Genomic DNA, 20702 nt, shown 5'->3' with positions numbered 1-20702 from the left:
TGCTTAAACAGTCTGGAATTTCTGATTTACAATTTGAGGAAAACTTCTGAAGTCTTATATGATCATTAAATTATTCAATTACTTAAAATAGCAGCAGAAAACTGATTCCTATGAACCGGATTTTTAGGTACAAATCTGTCAAGTTTCTTTTTACTCTCTACTTGATTTAAATGCACAGTCAGATATTCTGATACGTAACTAGATTTGGGGCCTGCAGCTGTAAGCAGAGCTTGGACAACACAGAATTAGAGTCTATACACTTTCTAAGTGCTCCCTAAATACTACAATGCAAGGAAATATGGCAAATGATAATATAACGGTGGTTTTGTGATTTTAATCTTCCTCTAAATTTGATTCCCCTGTAGTGATTTTTTTGATCAATCTTCCTCGTAGAACACTTCAATGTAAAACTTGCAGTGTAATGGAATAGTCGTATGGTTGTGTGGGCATAGACATACATTATTTGACTTGAGGGAATGAGTTGGACCTCAGCTTCTTATCTTCCCAGCTGCCATAACTGATCCATACAATTTTTTTTCCAAAAGAATGAATCAAATGTTAGAGTATAACATTGGGAGAGTCAAAAACTTTCACCAGGATTTCAAGCAGACTCCATATGATGTCTTACTAACCTGTATAGTTCTCAGCCTGTAAGTGCATGTCGCACAGCTTGTGGATATAGCGGATGTACATCTCTTCCTTGTTAATTTCGGATTTATAGAAATTCTGTGAAAGAAAAGAGACAGTTGTTATTGAGACTCTTCCTTCATTCAAGACAATCAGCAGCATCCGTGTATGTATAAAGGTATTGAGAAGAGAACACATTATTAGTGTAAAAGAAAAGTAGTAATTCTTTTCACGTTCACACTGATTTAACCCACTAATTTTATTGTGTCATGATTTTTTTTTCAAAATTAAGGTAGTCAAAAGCTGAAAGAAAAGGCTAGAGAGGTTGTAGAACCTCTGTCACAGGGATATTCAGAACTCAGCTGGACAAGGCCCTGAGGAACCTGACCTGTTTGGCCCTGCTTTAAGCAGAGTTGGACCAGAGACCTCCAGGGGATCCTCACAATCCCTGTCCTTCTGTTCTGTCATCCCAGTGCTCGGATTCTGAAGCCTGACACAGATTCCTATCCCAGCCTTTCCCATCCCAGTTTCGACAACATTGCACAGTATCACAAAGAGATAAAGGAGACATCTTTACCATAAGGTTAACAGTGCAGCCAATTTTCTTGTTTTCTGTTTCATCTCCTTTCATACAGTCCCTAAGAAAGCAAAGCAATGTTGAAACATACATTTGCAAAAAAAAGTCCTTTTAAAATAAATTGGAAGCTATCTTATCCTCCAGAGTTTCCTTGGATCACAAACAACAGTTAATCATATACTTTATTTTATGAAGTTCCTCTAAGAAAAATTTCCATATTATGGCTTAAATGATATGAGAACTGAGTGTCCTCTTACATGCCTGCATCTGAGATCAAGCACCTGAAATGACTGCTACTTCATTTATTACAAGAACCTGAACAAAAATCAAATAATATTGGCCAAAAATAATGTGAATGAAAGATCTACTATAAAAGTGAAAAAGTATTATTTATCCAGATATAAATGTTTAGTGGTTTCCTAGTCAAAGGATTAGCTTTCATAAATTCAGTTATTCAATTTAGCGTTGGCATGCTGAAAGATACAACCTGAGCAATTTCAACTAGATTACTAACTTTTTCATAGGTAAGTTAAATCACAAAATTTATCTTTAGTTTCTGGAATATTTTAGAAATTATTTCTATTCAAGCAGTACAAAAAGTTAAAAGCATCAGGAATTACTAATCTTGACTTGAGAAAGTCACATTCATTTGTGAAAAAGAGATGAAATTTTTAAAGCAGTGACACAGCAAACGGTCTTGAGAACTACTGTGTCAACTAACTGGCAGCTGGACTCCAAGAGATGCCTGTGTATTTTCAAATTCTGATGAAGTTCCCTATTCTGTTCTGCTCTGGGAATGAAAAAAATCACTGTGTATTAAAAAAATCAATTAAAACCTGGTATTTGTTCCTCAATTAAATGTATATCTGTGTATCAAAGTTGCGTTGATAGCAAATTTCATAAAAAAAAAAAAAAAAAATCAGCTCTCTTGCGTTCCCTTTAAACGTGTCTCAGATACCTGGTCTTGCACAGTAGTTATACAGCAGCTGTTGTCAGGAAACAAACAGGATATTGTATCAAACAAGGTAAGGATGACAAAAAGAGCAAATTAAAAAGCACAGAAAAGGATTTGGGATTGCAGAATCCCCAGCCTAGTCACCGGTTTTCACCTATAATGAGCAGCAGCAGAAGAAAAAACTATGTGAACTCTTGTCAGTAGGCTAAAGATAGAAATATCTGAGGCAGTTCTATATAGTTTCAAATTGTCTATCATTCCATAAAAACAACTCTGAGAGTGTGTGTGTGTGTGTACGTATGTGTGTGCATATATATATATATATGAAATTAAAATATTTTCTTCTAACTGAATCAAATCTCAGCTATATTGACACAGTAGTCCTGCAAACTTCAGTCTAAAACTAAACAAAGGATGCCTAATTTATAGTGGAGTCTTGCACACATGAGTCACCAGCTGACATGTCAGACTTCCTCAGATGAAGTTTTCCAACCCTGCATGTCTAGATGAGGCATTCAGCACATCTTGGTTCAGCAAGGCATTTGAGATCATTCTTGCATGTAGCATCTATTTTACTGAATTAGGTGAGATAATTTCAATGATAGAAGGAATTAATCATTAGGCAATTTGAATAAACCTTAGTACAAAACTACTAATTAAAAATTTTCATCTTTGCTGTTATCAAACAACAAACAAGCGAACAAGAACGAGAATTAGGGCTCTAGAGATAAGGACTTAGGATTTTGGCTCAGAATCCAGCAGCAATGAGTTAGGCTTGCTTACATAAATAATACTTGCCATCAGAGAAAGCATGCAGCTTGATAAACAATAAAAATATTCCCTGAATAAATTTGGTACTACCTCTTTACAAACTTCTTAGAGTATATTACTGTTGTTGCCAGATACCTATAGTCAAGCAGACGCTCCATGAGACGAGTAACTGATGTAACAAAAGAGATTCCAGTCTCCCGCCATGTTTCCTGCTCAATCTTCTCCAGCAAACTGTTTGGAGATGGAAAGACAGCAGATGAAGCTTCCAGGGAAATGGTATAGTGCATGCAGACAGCTGTGGACAACTTCGTTTCTCCGTCATAAAACAAATCCATAGAATTACTATCTTACCTGGGGTAAGGCCCAAAGAGCTGGGTTCTACTCCAGGCAGCATGAAGCAAAGACAAGGAAATTACAGAATTGACAGGAGAAGGAAAAATATCTTCACATTGCTATTTAAAATATAGGAAAAAGAGCAATGCCCATGGCAACAGTTGATTCCCACATTATTACCTGTAGCTTAAATACTGCTAACAGCAGCCAGAAGTTGGAAGGGAGTCTAAACCTACAGCAAATACCTCTTCTTTGCTCATCCCTACATAAATTTTTGTCTCTAATTAGTAACCAACCAACCAACCTTGAATCACCATTTATTGAAACTGTAAATAACTAAAGGCAATCTGTTCCTGCTCAGCAAACTAGACAATACAGCAAAGCATCTCACTGAGACCATTGTGAAGGATGAGAGAAGGATGAGAGAAGGCTAGAGCAAGAACACTGGAAATCATATTTAAAACATGAAAAAAGAAAGCAAATTTACATGCTACTTTCCTGAAACTGGATCTCCAGTCAAAGAACTTGCCACTTCTGTACTGGCAAGAGGAAAGAAATTCTGTTGGGTGTCATACATGTCGTCAGAAGAGGCAAACTCTTCCGTACTGGAATGATTTCCAGGTGAGGGAGCCAATTCACATTTCAGCAGTATAGCTGAGACAGTAGAACTCCGGGTCAACTGTTTATTTCACACAGCATTTACTGACTTTGTGGAATTGTTTCCTCAAAGTTCACATTGTTCTCAGAAAAGTCAGTAGCAAATATAAACTACAAGATTGCTGGACTTCCAGGCCGTGTTTCTTGGTGATACATCCACTCACTAACATCTAAAAATAAGTAACAAGCTACAGTCCCTGAATTCTTAACATTTTGGGTAACAAATGACTTCAACTGGAGCAAAGGAAATGAACAATATTCCTCTTACCAGGTGAATAAATAAATAAATAAATAAAAGGATAGATATTTTCTTTCCCTTAGCCCTGAAATAGACTTCTGTTATCTGTACACAGTGTGCCAGACTTCCCAAGGCTGAATATACACAAATCAAAACTGAATACATTTACATGCTTCCTAAGGATAAGCATATAGGATGGGCAGGCTTATCTATCTTGAAAATGAATGAATGCGCAATTGTAAATTCAGAAATACAAGTATTGGTTCTAGTGAAACAAAGGTTTATGCCTCAAACTGCCAGCATGCTATTGGGGGCCATATAAAATTGTCTGGAATATATGGCTACAATTCTGCTAATGATCTCTGTGGCTCGCTGGAATATTAAAAGATTTAGGGTTAACTGCTCTGGACTCTCAGAGTTCGAAATAAGTTCTTTTGAAATAAACCAGGATCACTGGAAATGAAATTTGGAGACATCAGAAATCAAAGATAACTAAGTGGAAAGTCAGATGTAAAGTCTTTAAGTTTATCCTTATGAGTACGGATTTTTGGTATGAAAGGGAGTGGATATACAGTGTCATGATGGACTCTGGAGGAAGCAACTTGCAACTGCTGAGCCAACCAAAACATGACCTTCAAAAATTGGAAGAAGCACAGGAAAATGCTGAGGAAAATCTCTTTTGCTCTAACAAGGCCTGACTTGCTAGATAGTACACTGTTTCTCTAAACAATCCTAAGGCCGTGATTTCACTTATTGCTATGTAAAAAGAAAGGCACTGGCTCCTCTAGCAAATCAATTTTTGATAGGAGGATGATAACTACTTACCTGTGCAGCCTTATATTAGATTTCACAGAAAGAAGACAAAGAAGAATTTAGCTTTTTATATCCTTTTCAGAATTAGAGTGACGTGTCTCTGTTTCACTGAGCCATGTCATGAAAACCTGCCAGAAAGCCCTTTGCTGCTTTCTCTGAGGATCAGCACTGCAGCTGCGGCTGCACAGATCACTACTTTGACTCCTTCAATGACCCCGCACGACACAGAGTGAGCAGAAACGGGCATAGCTTACAGCAGGCTGAAGAGTTCCCTGTAGTTCTCATCACCTTTTCCTTCGGATACCAGACTGTCCAGCTTATCGATCAACTCAGCTTCCACCTGGATGAAGAAATGATTGGGTACAAATTAGCTCTTCATGTAGAAGCCAAGAGTTCCAAACACTAGGAAGACGGGAAGAATATTTTATTTCTCATGCCCTGGGGCTGCCCACTTCTGTGTGTGAATGATTTATTTCTCTGCAGCTCAGTTAAATGGACACACTTTTCTCATTTTTCAGTGAAAAAGGAGGACTAAAACTAAATTATCCTTTTGCTTATCAGGGTCTAAATGAGTATCTCAGGGGAGGTAATGCTTCTTCTTCACAGAATTTCTGAAGTTTATTCTCTTACCACTTTCTGTGAACAAGTATATCAGATAAACTATATCCTGTACTGTAATAGAATATCCATGCAGAGAAACTAATTCATGGCGTGATCGCCACTGGTCTGCTGTGATGGTTCTGCTGGTAGGTAATTGATTTCCAGTCATCCAGGCATCATTACATTGGAAGATTATTTGTTCATTAAACCTAGTTTTGTCAAGCCTCTCTATGATTATATGATGCATTTTCTTTTCACACTTATATAAAGGGCCACAACAGTATCATTACGTTTCTCTTTCCTTACAAAGGTTTTGAATATGTATTCGTTTCTCCCCAGTCTAATATGTCCTATTATCAAGTTTGATATCAGATATTCCCATAAAATTGATTCAAGTGCAGAAATCAATGTATCTAACATTAAACAAAACAATTTCATGTACTCTTCGAAATCTTGTAGAAAACACACTTCCAGTACTAATGAAGACAGAGGTTCCTAAAGGTTGAAACTGTTTGTAGAAATATGGCTTGTTTTTATTTAAAGACAAGCATAGTCTTGAGTTTCTCTCTGTTTTTCAGCTGCCAAATTGCCAAGGAAGGAGAGGCACAAAAATGGAGTTGGTGCTCTTGTTGCTGAAATCATTAAAGGGAGACCTAATTTAGTCCATGAATCAGACTGCATTGTTATCCAGTACCACTGAAAAAATAACCCTGTTAAAACACGAGATACTGAAGAAAATAAAAAAAGGGCTTGAAAATTAATTTCCAGGATTTTTGTATTTTCTGACAACCAATTTAGCATTCAAAAAGTAAAGAGAAGCTCAAAATTAAAAAAACCCTACCCTCTCTTTGCTTGTGATCTACAATGATTTGACAGAAATCAGTAATGCATCTGTCCAGGTATCTAGCATTCTACTGGACAATAAACAACGTCCTGGTTCCAGCGGCTAATGTTAATAAGGTTTAATACATCTTGTGCTATTGAACTATTTATTTCATTCTCACTAATACAGATGATTATTCTGTCTTTAATCTTAGAAAGTTGCGATATATGCTTCATAAAACAGTATGGAAATTTGCTCCACAGGTAATTTAAGAAATATTCTTGGAGCTCTAGTTTAGGATACAACAGTGAGTATAAAAATTAAATGAAGATTATGAAGATTATGAAGGGTTCATCTTGATACAGAAAGTATAAACAGGTCCAGGAACCTGAAGACGACTGTAGGTACTTATAACTGTAAATGCCAGAGCAGGGACTGTTCTATTGTTATGCTAAAACAAGCAAAAAGAGGACCATCATCAAATCCTACTGTAATAATAATAGTAGTAAATAATAGTAATAAGCAAGGGAGTTCAAGAGGAATAAAAACATAAGCTCCTGGTAATACTTTTCCACACAGCCTTTAATAGGCCAGGTTATGGAAGAGGTCTTTTATTCTCCTGGAATGATAGATTAGATCTGGCATTTTAATGAGTTTGTGGATAATAAATAATCACGTGAGTTATGATAATTTAAATGAAAGGATTTACTATTTCAGAGCACTTATGTGCAGATACTTGCCCCCAGTATTGCCCCAAACACAACAACAATGAAGCACTGAGGATCCAGTCCAAACCGATCCTTCATTATCAGTACTTTGCACCTTAGGGATCTGTTTTGTAGTGGAAAATTTAAGCAATTCTCTGACCATGACCGGGCAACAAAATGATGAAGACGACTCTCCCTGTTTCGCAATCAGAGCTCACAGCTGGTGGAAACTACAGAACTGTTGTTGGGCATAACCATTCCAGGAGAGCTGCTACAATTTCTTAAAAAATATACAGTCACAAAGTCTGTTTCAAAGCATGGTATAATTATTTGATTATACAATACCGCTTTCTAGCTGGAAATTGAAGACAAAGAATCAAACACGACTGTCTTCACAAATACTGGCTAAATCTTTACATCTCCATTTTTGGTTCTCAGTCTGACCCATTTAATAGTTGACTAATAATCTAAGTGAAATCAAGGGGAGCAGTGAGAGCCCAGCACTAACAAAATTCCTGTCGCTTCCTCATCTCCAATGTGCCGAACACATTGCTCCTCTTCTCTATGTTCATGGGAAATGTAGCTTGCTGTAAAGTCCACTGTTTAAATAATCTTGGGAGTCTTGTAATAGTTTTGTGAATTATGCTTCAAATTTTCTATTTTTATATATCTACATGACAACATCTTCTTCACAATCAGAAATGGATCAACAGATGCAAACTCCTTGCTTCCAGCTGGACACTGCAGATAGACAGAGCAAGAATAATACTACAAATGCTTGGGAAGCGACTTCACCTGTTTGAAGTTGCCATTCTTTCTCTGCTCCCAGTCCATCATGTCATGGAAGATAGGGATCATGATATTCCGGACTTCTGGTTGTGGAACAAGTGTAACACCAAGAAAGGGGCCAATCATGCCCGGAATAAAGTGAATCTTATGCTCACCTGTACAACACAAAGCAACTGTAATTAAATAAAAGCCTTTGTTATCTATCACTGAGAAAATGGGGAACCCTTGCAATAATGACATATACAAAGTAGTAGGCATGAGCATTAGAAAAGCAAAAACATTCTTTTCCTGGAAGGACTGGAAAAACAATATTTGCTTTACACCATTCCTTGCAAAGTCTCTAAGAGCATTTTTTATTTCACTGTGAAAGCCTTCAGCAAAAATTGTCAGTGCATTTTACTTGCAAAGGAATTCAAACTGTCAAAAATAACCAAACTAAAACATACTAACTAGGGAGAAAAGAGGCCAGAGATACTTCTAATTTATGAAGAAAAAGATTTTGAAAGGGCTGGTGAGAACAACAGTATTTAATAGAACATAATAAGATTTCAAAGAACTACAGAGATCTTCATCCTCAGTGCTATGGAAGTTTCAATTTCATAACTGACCTTGACTTAGGACCAAATTGCATTGCTTCTCAGCAACAGAAACCCAAGGCATTTTGCTAATGATCTCTTCTGTGGCATGCTTACTGTGCAGTCGCAGAGAATAAATCAAAATAGCCATACTTGGAACAACATTCAGTGATAAATATCTGTATCTGCATCTAAAAGTGGCTTCTCACTTCTCATTTGAATTTGTCTAGCATCATTTTCTGATTATTTGATCTCTGTTATATTGGAGAGCCTTTTATTCTCCACACAGATGCTTAGAAACTGTGATCAAGTCTGGCTGTATCATCTTAGTTGTGCAAGACGGATCAGGCTTATTCAGTATTTTATAATAAGGCATTTTCTTACTTCTGTAGTTATCTTCCTGACTGTTCTCTGAACTCTGTCCAACTTGTCTTGGGTTTGTTTGTTTGCTTGTTGTTTTTTAAGCTATAGGAAGCAGGACCAGGCAAACTATTCTAGAATCAAGTGCACTTATGAAAAAACTGTGGCAGTAATATTGTCCCTCTTCTCTTACTCAAGATTCTTACATATTTTCTCAAAGATTATGGTATCTTTTTTACTCATGGCGTTTTACAGGTAGCTCCCATTCAGCTGATTATCAGCATGATACATTTGTAGTCTTTGTCTTCTTGAATAGCACTCCTACCTATATTTCCACAAATAAAAGGTTCATATTTGGCTTCTTGAATATATTCTTGCAGCCACATTATCAAGTTATCCAATCTGATTTATATCATTCCTTTGCCCTCTTAATGATTTACCTGTTCTCAGAACCTTGTATTATTTGTGATCTCTATTTGCTTCCTTTGTCCTCAAACATTTCCATAGGTATTCATTTTTGGACCCTGATGGAGACAGAATACTGGCCTAGCTGGACTTGCTCTGATGCGGTACAGATGTTATTTGGCTCTTCTATTAATAAAATTCTGAATTACCTAAACCCAAGACTGCTGCAGCACACTTCTAAAAGCACAAGTCCTAGATGAAAAATCTCCATTTACCTTTTGAGGCCTGTGGCGAGATATATTTTTCCCCATTTTGTAACATGCTTAATTTCTTAATCAAAATATACAGGAAAAGGTCAAATGAATTGGAGAAGTTGAAATTTTATCACAAACATTGCATTATTGTGGACAGGGCTTTTGTGGGTTTTGGTTTTCCATTTTGTTTTTTTTTTTTTTTTTTTCCTTTTTAAAGTAGTAACACAGAATTTGTTATGCATACTACATACCCGAAGACACTAAAAAAGAAGCTTTACCATATGCCACTTCTGGGCTTTATTATCAAACACACATAGCTATGGTTTAGTGGTGGACTTGGTAGCGTTAGGTTTATGGTTGGACTCGGTGATCTTAAGTGTCTTTTCCAACCTAAATAATTCTATGATTCTATAATTTTGAATCATGACAACTTTAGCTTTTGAATCATCTACAAAATTATGAAGTTGGTTATAGCTGTGAAAATTTAAATTTCTGCTTTACAGCCATGGAGCAGACAAAAGCCAGAGAGTAACAGTGTATCTCCATATGAACCTGACTGCAGCACAGTTGAAGGGATTAGAAAAAGCTGATTGTATATTTCCAAACACAGAAAAACTGTCACTGATGCATCAAAACAACCAAAACCTGCCACTATCACATTTGAAAAGAAAGCGTTCAAATTCATAGGAACGTATTATTTCAAATAAAAAAAAATATGATGAGACAGTGCAGAAGAGAGTTTTTGGTGGGAGGAGTGCTTCCTGGTTTTACCACTCTCAAGAGATACTAAGTATTCTATGATGCTACAAATAGTAAATAAACCCCCCCAAAGCCCCCAAAATATCCAACAGAAAGCCGGGGTTACTTTGGCTTTGGTTGGTAGGACAGAGAAGGAAGAGACATACCCAGGTTCTGCCACATGCTGAAGAGCTCATATGCCATCATCACTCTCATATCGCCATATCTGAAAGAGAGGAGATTGACAACTGCCTTACGGAACAAAAACTGGCAAGGCAGTGATGTTTAAAAAAAAAAAAATCAAATTCACGTTTAAGTCAACATAAGAATATCAAACAAGTCGACTATTCACTGAACACTGTATTAAGAGATCCACTTATTTATTTCCCAAACATTGCCACATCCCAAGATCCATAATAAATCACAGTGACTGAAGTCTCATCTTCGAGGTGGCAAAAAAGGCTGGGAACCCAACAAAACATGTTCTTACTTATCCAGAATTTTCTTCCTCTTAGCTGGTGTGGCATTTTCTAGTTGGAGACTTGGCTGGTTTATAAACAAAACTGCCAGGCTGAAATAAGAGTTCCACACCTGTGACACAGGAAGGAAGTTTTACAACATTACACTCCATGGAGTAAGTTTTAAACAAGTGTAGGAAGACATACATATGTCCCTTTATATGCAGAATCAGACTGTTCCTTTTTGTAATGAAGATGTAACTTAATCAATATGTATCTTAACTATTGAGATACTAAACTCTTAAGGATATCAATGGATTATTTAAAACCTGGTAGGAACTAAAATTAAAAACCCCAAGAAGGTAACGCCACTGGGCTTTCCTCTCAGCACCAGAGTTCAAAAATGAATAAACTTCGTGACTTCAGCAAAGCTTTAAATTGTTTTTTCTGTAGGCTAAACAGATTTTATCCCTCAAAAATCTCCAGATTTTAGATTATATCATGAATGAGAGCCCTATAATTTAGTCAGTTTCCCCAAAGGAATGAGGCTTTTACCATCACGCTGTATGTACATGTGCCTAGCTACATCTCTGGCAGCTTTTCCTTAGTGACACGGAACTTGTTGCCCATTTTCAACTACATCAGACACAGGGAAAACACACTGTAAGATACTGTGTTCCCCTGAGTTTTAAGTCAACAACCAGAGAGAGAGAGACCTCTGGGAGAGGAAGATCATGAATGCCCCAACTTCAGGAAAAGCACTGCCGGAGTTTACATTTTATTAGCCATGAATCTGTAGGACAGCATGCTTCATTAGCTCCACTGCTTATGAAGATACTTGTTTCCTTTATGAGGGACTCAATGTTCTTGATTTCATCTCACAGTGTATGTTCTCCTTCCCCTCAATTCCACAGCAGGTTCAAATGCCTGTCTTTTATCAGTTAGGTCATCTTCCTCACATATACTCAAATAAATACTGCCAATATAATCAGCCAATGTAGAGAATAGCTCTTGTTCCTTTGTTACTGCTAGTTTAAAAAGATGTCATAACATTTTCTGAGTATCAATTCTTACTTTAAAATCAAAGTCCGTTTCCGTGAAATTCTTATGCAGTGCAGAAGACAGGTACTGAACTGTTGTAACTATGATACTGCAGTCAAAAGCAAAAAAAAGAAAACAAAAAAAGAACATTTGAATCTGGAGTATAACAAATTACAGTGGTGTGTGGTGCTGATTTTACTGTAGGTACAGACACAGGCATTCTTCATGTAATCACTGCTAGATTCACATAGAAGTCACCTATCTTTCTATGTTTTAATAAACAATTTGTACAAAGTGATACAAGATTAAGAATTTTCATCATTATTGTAACTTTTGGAATTTACACAGGAGCATTTAAAATCCTGTCTGTTTTGCATGGCTGGCCCACATTACCTCCAGCGAAATGAAAGAATACACCCATCTTCCTCCTACTTTAAGCAGAAAGATTTTTTTTTTTCCAGGGAAGAGCAACTCAGAAAGTTTGAGATTTTGTTCTTGGCTATACAATGGTCCTTAATCTGGCTCACACTTCAACTCAAGATATTTTTGAGTATTTTGCCAATTCTGAATTCCCTGGTATATTTTTTGTAGGTGGCTAAATACACCTTAGTGAAAGGCAATCGAGGCATGTGATAAATTCAGGAATTAATGAATAGCATGTAGATGAGGCAACAATAGCATCAAAAGAAACAGCACATCTCTGATTCACATGCAAGCAATACTCCCAGTAACACTGCTACACATACCTATCAGTCTAAAGGTTTATGGCAAAATTATGCCAAAGGGAGCTAGGTAACCTACAGCATCTGAGGTAACTACTCTTTCATGTGTATTTTTCTTTTCTTACAGAAATTAATTTCATTTTTGTGCTTGAAATACTGAAATCCACTTCTTTCACTTTTCATCAGCATGGTGAACTCGCAGAGCATACAGCTCAGCTGAGCAGTCAGCCTGTAGGAAAACTTCCATGGTGTCTTCTTGTAACGGGAACCTCCCCAGCTGTCAGTTAGTAGTAATTCTATAGCTAGTTTATCTAAAGAAACTAGTCAATCATTTCAGCCACCCTGCATTCATCACACCGCTGCCATTCCAAACAGCATAGTACTTAACCCATCAGAAGCAAGAAGATTAGATAAAATTAAGCATTACAATGGTAGATGACAACTTAATTGAGAAATAACTCTGTATGTAATGCACTTGGTGTCATCACCAGGGTCTGCTCCTCCTTTTCTAAAATAACTGAGTCCTCCTTCTAAGTAGGTTAAGGAGTGATGTTTATGAGAAGAGACACACATTTAATGTAGTAATTTACTGAGAAAGGGAGTTGAGAGGCCTGCCCATTAATACCACTTGGTGTGGGTAGCTGTTCCTTCCCATGTGTTATGAAAGCTGCTGTGCCACTCTTACCCTTAATGCAGCTACTTCAGCTTTGGGTTTAAACTTTTAACTCTGATACCTGTGCATACTGGTAGAGTTTAAGAAACAGAACGAATACAGAAGTCCCAGTTTGTTCCAGAGTGTTAAAATTAACTGCAGAATGAGGATGAGCACTCCAGAATTCCTGTCTTGATCACGACATCTCAGTCTGATGAAACACACTGCAGCACAGGTTTTAACTGCCCAGCTGAGGAGAAAAAATTCCCATGCAGAATGTCAACAGTTTATACCTGCTTCTCTACTTACTTGCTGGTGAGCAACCTCATCACCATCCAGTCTCGAGGAAAGACACTCATTTTCATCAGGTTCCGAAATACACAGAAAATCTTCAGGAGGAACTCCTATCACATAGGGAAAAAAATTTTAAAAAATCACCAGCAGCTGCAGATTAATCTATTTTCTTGATTATAAGAAAGACAATTAAGCTAAGTGTGCTCCACTTGAGCTTTGTGTTACTAGGCCATTCACCTGAAATCATGGAAACATATATTGGGATATGGCTCTTCATTTTGTATGCCTCTAATATGTAATAAACAAATTGCAGCTGTCTTTTAATCTTAACTTTACAGGGAGATAAAAAACTTCTTTATGTGCATAATTGTATATGACTTCTTATATTATCATCCAGAGTTCCAGTGTCAATTTGCAGCTATTTTCAAATATACTGGAATGATAATAATTTCTTTATGCATTCATTTAATTAACGTATCTGTCTAAATTTCTTTGCACTTATGTCACAAATTTGACAAAAAAACCCCACACCCAAGCCCAATAAAACTCCTACGTATGCTTTTTAAAATAGTAACAGAAAACTCCATTTCTGGCAATATGCAGCAGCAAAGATCTCTTAAACACATTCAGCTGAATATTTGCTTTCCAAAAAATCCCCAAACCTGAAGACACTTCTGGTTTTTGTCTACTTACAACTCTATATCTATAAAGAACAACAGCGAGGCTAAAACATGCCAAGTTGTTGGCTTTGCAAACTACGATTTTATTGTTTTGTTTTTCTTCTATGCCAAATCAAGATAGCACTCGAAAGTGGCAGTGCAAGGTTTCTTCAAAACTGTCCTACCATTATGCCTTAATGGGGGCGGGGGGAGGAGGAGATTAATAGCTTGGTGTAACTGAGCGAAGAGTAAAGCATCAGAAGCTCCTTGACTTTTGGCCTCATTTTGGCCTAGATGTAACACTGAAAAGTGAACATAATGCCTTTCCATCCAAGAAAAATTATTGGAAATATTATTACAGCAATATTTGAAGGAAAAAAAAAAAAGTAATATATTTTATTAGGTCAACTGATAGTTGGAATAAAAGTTGGGTATAAAATCTTCAGCCTCCGTGATACTCCTGGAACATATCGTTAGGTTATCAGAGATACAACAGTGTTTGTTCTTATGGGTGTAAAGACAAATTTCAGCTCAATGACAAACCTTTTCACTGGTCTGACATAAGAACTATAGTTTAGATAGCTTTTAAAAATATCTATTAAAAATTAATATGAATTAATTTACAAAATCATTTTCCTGTGAGCAATTCGAAAGTTACCTGAAAGGTAGTAATCTCAGATAATTATCAACCTGAGCTATGTTGAACCCTGCAACCTAAAGGTAAGAATTATATCATCCCAAATTCATCTCCCTGATCTATTCAGCCTCTCTATATGCACATGAAACATTTAGAAGCTGAAAGCCTATTCAGAGAGGACTTCTCATTGTTTCTCCATTTCATTTGTTAAGGTAACATAAGTTCCTGCCACATTTTTCTTCTTATTGCCCATATTTTATTGAGTGCCATGCTAATCAAAAGCGGTTTATATAAAATCTTGTCTTTATTTATTAAATTATTCTGCCTTTTAAACAGACTGTTGTCAGAGATACTCCTGCTGTTTTGAGATGTGCCATTTCAAAATGTCAGTGGCAAAAAAGCCACCAGAGGGGTCTGTGACCCTCACCAACCCCTTCTGTTCATGAAGAGCCATAATTTAAATTAATGTTCACAAATTTGGGAAGCAGGCAGCAAGTGAAGTAGTAAGGTTACTGCTTTCCCAAAAAAGATTTCATCTGCTAGAGACATCTGTATCCCCAAAAAGGCTTGAAATTCTCTTTTGGCATAAAATCAACACCCTTTGTAAGTAAGCTCCAATGCATACTGAACATCTAGTAAAATGCTATAGAACAACTGACTTTACATTCACAGGATTAAAACCACCCTGTTCCTCTGACTATGTTCTACGTGGTACAATAACGGTATCCTTTTACATCTAAAAACATCTATCTTGGGACTTTATTTGCTGTTATGAAGATAATTCAGTGCCCTGTGGTCTTAAATATTTTTGTAACACAACACCCATCATTATAAAAGTGAAAGGAAGGCCCATGAGCGCCGGTGAATGGGAATGATCAGCAGAGCAAGTAATGCTGGAGGGATTCCCCTCTGCTCTCCCATTCCGAGTGAACTGCCCTACACACGTCACGTTCTGTTGTACCTTTAGTTCATCCTTGCTTTGGAAGTTGTCCAGTAAGTGCTGGAAATGAGTGTCAGACATCTGACGAAGCAAAGATAAAAGGCAGGAGACATATTCTCCCTGTTGACCAAATGAGAAACTATTTCATTTGACAATCTGAAATGTCATAAATATAAAACTCAACCTGGGGTAAGGTATAAAGGGAGGGGTCTGAAATGGCCCCAATGCCTATGAGAGGAAAGCTGTCATGCACAGAGATTAAAAATACCGCATGTTAGCAGTTCTTGAATTACTGTTAATTTATAGGAATACACCTCTTAGAGGCTCCCCCACAGATGCCAGTTTTAAAGGTCTTGTAACCAATGTTGTAGTCTAAACAAAAATAATTTAAAATGATTAATACAGACATTAATGAATCGTCCTCCAAGCATGCAGTTTTTGACAATCGCCTTTTTCAGTTACTTAATATACTATGTCTATCAAAGGTGTGACTGCAGCTCATGCAGACAGACCAGGAATTATTTAAACTAATTGGCTTAGATACTCAAAAAAGTATAGCGATGACAGCATGGGATCAGTATGGGCTACAAAAGGTGTCTGGAATCTTGTAAATATGTGGCTTATTAGTGTTCACCAAGTTATGTGCTGTCATAGCTACAGTACTAACAGTATTCCAGTAAGATATTCTGAATATAGTTTGGGTAAGCCTACATGAGCTACAATTACATTTCTGGCCTGCAAAGCAGATGCACCCTAACCAGTTACCACAGTATCCCAAAGTGTTTTCCAAAGATGAGCTCCCCCATTTTACATATCTGAAAGCAAAGCACAGAGAAGTTAAGCAATCTGTCCAAGATAACAAGCAAGGCAGTGCCAAGAACATAAGGACTATGTCTTTTGACTGCCAGTCCCTTGCACAACACTATTTTTTTCTGTGACAATGTGCAATTAATTTGGAAAACATACAAACTACTTTCTAAGCAGTATCTAATAAGATTCCACATATCACTGTGCTGTGAAATATAAATTCAGGAACAAATACAAGAGGATTTTATACTTGGGACCGTTCATTCCATTTTAATTTTTTTCTGATTGGCTCAAGCATCTACCCAGAAGATTTGACATAGGTTGTTGCAGTAAAATTTACAGGGCTGAACTTCATTAGGAAAAAAGGTGTGCTCTTATGTGTGATGTGGCACGTGACAAATAACAGTAAGGCAAATGGTAGGAGTAAAAGGAAATTGAGATGTTACTGGATATTTGCAAGCTAGCGCCTTTCTTGTTTTGTGTTGAAGAGCATGTCTGAAAACTACTAAATGCCTTGTTCTTTATCAGGATTCTACCATTTGTTACTGTATCTGAGCTAACATGGAAAGATACAACCTTCTCTCTTGCGTGAGAAGTGCACCTTAGTGTACATCTGCCCCCCAACAACACCTCTGAGGTTTCAGCCATTTGAGAAAAAAGCAAGCATAAAAAAAGGGATGTTCCAAACAACAGCTTAACATCATACATCGTGCAAAAGCTGCATTAGAGACTCGGACAAGCAAAACCAGATGAAAATAGGCTAGAATAGAAAAGGACAACAAATCCAGAAAAGAAGAAAGCTGAACAGCAAAATCCTATTCTTTTTCTCCTCCTCCCTTGCATGTCAGAGAAAAAATTTCTTCCCCTAGGCTTATGCTGACAGCCTGGAAAAAGACTCTCCCTCTTCTCCCACCAAGTTCAACAGTTCACTTGACTTAGGATCTGCCAATTTCTTTTTCAAAAGTATGTTGTGGTTCATTTGCATGAAATAATCAGTGAACCTGGACAGAAGCTCTCCAGGGTGTTAAGTAAAGGAACTTGTCCACTGAGCATTATGGTATTCTCAGTCTTAGGAATCAGAGCCTGATACTCACACAGCCCTTGGTGATACCTATTTAGGGGTGAAGCCCTAGGCAGCTACCCAGCTAGCATATGCCTCGAGTTCTAAACAATAATTCCCAATCACAGCTGCAAAGACAAACAAGAAAATAACCTGGAAATCCCCAAAAGCTTCCTGAGCTCCACTGCTTCCTGCAGACCTCGCTACTGCACAGAGGAAGGAATGGATTTGTGGCTTATTAAGGGAAAGAGACAAAGCCCTGGGCATTCATGCAGCAGAGATGATGATGAGGTGCCGGTGGTGGTGAGGGACTGAACCAAAGGTTAGAGAAGCAGGAAATAGAAACTGATTGTTAGTTACTAACAGTGATTTCTGCTGTGCACTGCGGGCAACGCTGCCCTCTTACCGCCTCCTGAGACTGCGATTTACTCATGATTGTAAGCAGAGTTTGTAAAAGCACATCCAGGAGGCTCTCCACCATCATCTCAACCTCCTCCACGACATCTCCCTCCTACAGTAAGAGGTGAGCAAACAGACACTTAGAAACTGGAGAGAACAGAATTGGCAAAGACAATTCTGCTGAGTCAGCCATACCATAGACTCGTTTTGATAGAGAGCTCCATAATGGTTTCAAAGAAGTACAATCAAATTCATCACTGGTATCAGATACTGTTGTGATGCCAGTGTGTGTGTGTGTGTGTGTGTGTTACCTTGTCAGCCTCTGATGGAAACATTCAGGGTCACAGCCATAAAGGTAAACCTATAATCAAAGGTCTGCATACACTCTAGAACACAATGGGATCAAATGATGTTCAGGAATCTTCATTCTATGGCACCATTATTTTAGCTTATTACCATGATACCTTTTATCTCATTCCTTTCATGCAAATTCATAACTTGTAATTGGAAATACTCATTGGTATGAATTATATTTAGCACCAAGAGCTTCCTCCTTTAGAGTCAGGTGGGGAAACTTCACCACCCTCTGTTTGTGAGCATTGCTTTAAATGATCAAGTTACCATTTGAGATCAGAGTATTATGATCATCAAAGCTGGGTGTTTAAACTCAGCAGCAGTTTCCAGAAGTAAGTGTGATTTCATTGATTGGATAATTTTAGAGTATTCTCTTAACAGGAATCACAAAGTGCTAGTTACTGTCTCTTGTGGAACTGCAAGTCCTAGAGCTGTGTAGAGCTTTTGAACTCCATTGACATCTAACTTCTGGGCTTGGATGAAGAAAATTAAACTGTGTCAAACCTGGTAAATGCGTGTGCTTTTTTTCCCCTCCTAACAGCAAGAACACTGTGTAATCAGCATGCTCTGAGTCACACACACAAAAGCAGACCCTCATTTCAGATGTTCTCCTGCTGACAGAAAGTTAGCAGAATTTCATTTTTAAAAGTTCTTTGAAAAACCTGTATTGACCTATAAAAATCCCTCAGTCTTCATTTTACTAAATCAGTGGTGCCATTGAAAAAAAAATAATCAAGCAGCAGATTACCAAAGAGCTGGTCTTGATTATGGAGAAGATACTACTGAGGATCCCAGAGCAGATAAGCAGCTCCTTCTGCTGTCGTAGATGAAGGTGAATGTGGTGAAGAACTACAGGCAGCAGGATGCGCCGGGACTCTGAAAGAAGGAAAATCAGGTCACAGGTCTTCCAAAAGAAAATTAAATTTCAACCATCCCAATCAGCAGTCTTCTGGTATGCAAACTAACCTACTGATATACAGCACGTTTGATTAATTGGTGCAACTTCTACTGTACAGGTTGTAGTACACCACACTTCCAAGGACGGTATCTAACGAATGAATAGCACATCTAGTTTCACAAGTTCATAAATGCAGTATACGTGATGTTCTCAATAGTGATACAGCTTGGAAACAACGGTTGTGAATGGATACTTTCTAATTGTGATTTCCTTTGTGCAAACCCTTCCTCACTTCATGTTGCTTTCCAATTCCGTTGTCACAGCTAATAGAGCTTCTCAAATATATGCCTCTTGGAAGCTGGCTAATTCTTCTCTTTTAGCTGGCTTACAAACCTTAATCTTATTAAAGAAGGGAGAGCAGGTAGCAGCTGCAGAAAACAGTAGCCAAAACAGGAAAAAAGAGACAGGGAAAAACTAGCAAGGTGTCAGCAAATGGACTGATAGGTAAAAGATAAAAGAGATAAAAGGAAAACAAGTCATCACCGTATGGGAGGCAAGAAAAAGAGAATGTGCCTTCATTTATTTGCAAGACCTGAAGAGTAGGTAGGGTGGGCAGCCAAAAGATAACTTTGGAAACTAGATTCATCTTCCCAGGTGCAGATAGGACATGGGAGAGATTGTTGACCTGGGAGTGTCAGGTCATGCTTCCATGGGAAGGAATAGGATAGGGGTCTACCATTATGTTGGGTGGAAAATGTGGCATCTATACCGTCATAGCCTTGCAACACTAAAGCTTTCTTTCTGGTTTTTGATGCCGTGGTGAGATGTCATGGTGCTGTGCAGCAGCTAAAAGCATCATTAGTTGCCAGTATCTCTGTAAAGGAGACAGGAAGGTTAATGGGAAGGACTAAAGCCCTTGACTCTGTGGGTAAAGTTACACCTGGCTTCACTGAGAAGCCAGAAGAAGAGGTTTTTGCCCATGAACTGGCACTCACGAAGACAAATATTTTTATCAATAGGTTCAAAACACTAGAATTAGATAAAATTCACCACCTGTTCCACAGCCACCTTTGGACTAATCTACTCATTCTCTACACTCTCTCCTATTTTTTGAGATGAATTTCAAATTTAAGAAAAAAAATATACATTTATAAACAATTACAATGTATGGTTTAAACATGATTCTGTGTTGTTATCATTCTCACCTTGCACTGAGTAGAATAATTTGAGTGCACTAACTTGAGATCCTCACTACAGGGAAGATAAGCCCAATGGTGCTTTTTATCTTCCACCGTCTTTCATTCAGACCTTTATATATGAAATAAACTCACAATCTTCATCCCTTCTTCATTCAATTAATTCTTAAAGAATTACTAATATGCTGAGCTAAAGAAATCTTAAAGTTATAATGTAAAGATTAAACATACTTTAAAAGAATGCAGTGGGTTTCTCACATAACTTTATCTCCCTGTTTCTCAGACAATAAGCTTGCTGGAAGGGAGGTTGTCTTCCTATCCATGACAACAGTAGAAGAGTAATACAAAGTATCAAGTGAGATT

The 20702-nt window shown here is 37.5% G+C and overlaps 1 protein-coding gene across 1 annotated transcript in view; it reads right to left on the bottom strand.

Moving 5' to 3' along the window:
- Nucleotides 1–20702, bottom strand: part of DOCK3 (dedicator of cytokinesis 3) — a gene marked incomplete at both ends in the record, with an annotated part of 219664 nt that overhangs the window by 31728 nt on the left and 167234 nt on the right. Inside the window, 13 exons of the mRNA XM_082321208.1 lie at nucleotides 633–726; nucleotides 1205–1265; nucleotides 3066–3161; nucleotides 3282–3308; nucleotides 5226–5311; nucleotides 7897–8045; nucleotides 10390–10448; nucleotides 10713–10813; nucleotides 11755–11830; nucleotides 13405–13499; nucleotides 15647–15745; nucleotides 17857–18003; nucleotides 18994–19121. Coding sequence (XP_082177334.1) covers nucleotides 633–726; nucleotides 1205–1265; nucleotides 3066–3161; nucleotides 3282–3308; nucleotides 5226–5311; nucleotides 7897–8045; nucleotides 10390–10448; nucleotides 10713–10813; nucleotides 11755–11830; nucleotides 13405–13499; nucleotides 15647–15745; nucleotides 17857–18003; nucleotides 18994–19121 — 1218 coding nt within the window. The remainder of the gene's footprint in view (nucleotides 1–632; nucleotides 727–1204; nucleotides 1266–3065; nucleotides 3162–3281; nucleotides 3309–5225; nucleotides 5312–7896; nucleotides 8046–10389; nucleotides 10449–10712; nucleotides 10814–11754; nucleotides 11831–13404; nucleotides 13500–15646; nucleotides 15746–17856; nucleotides 18004–18993; nucleotides 19122–20702) is intronic.

This window comes from Platalea leucorodia (assembly GCF_965183815.1).
Source record: "Platalea leucorodia genome assembly, chromosome: 9".
Lineage (NCBI taxonomy): Eukaryota > Metazoa > Chordata > Aves > Pelecaniformes > Threskiornithidae > Platalea > Platalea leucorodia.
The sequence above is the reverse complement of the archived record's forward strand: the minus strand, read 5'-3'. Positions and strand labels throughout refer to the sequence as shown.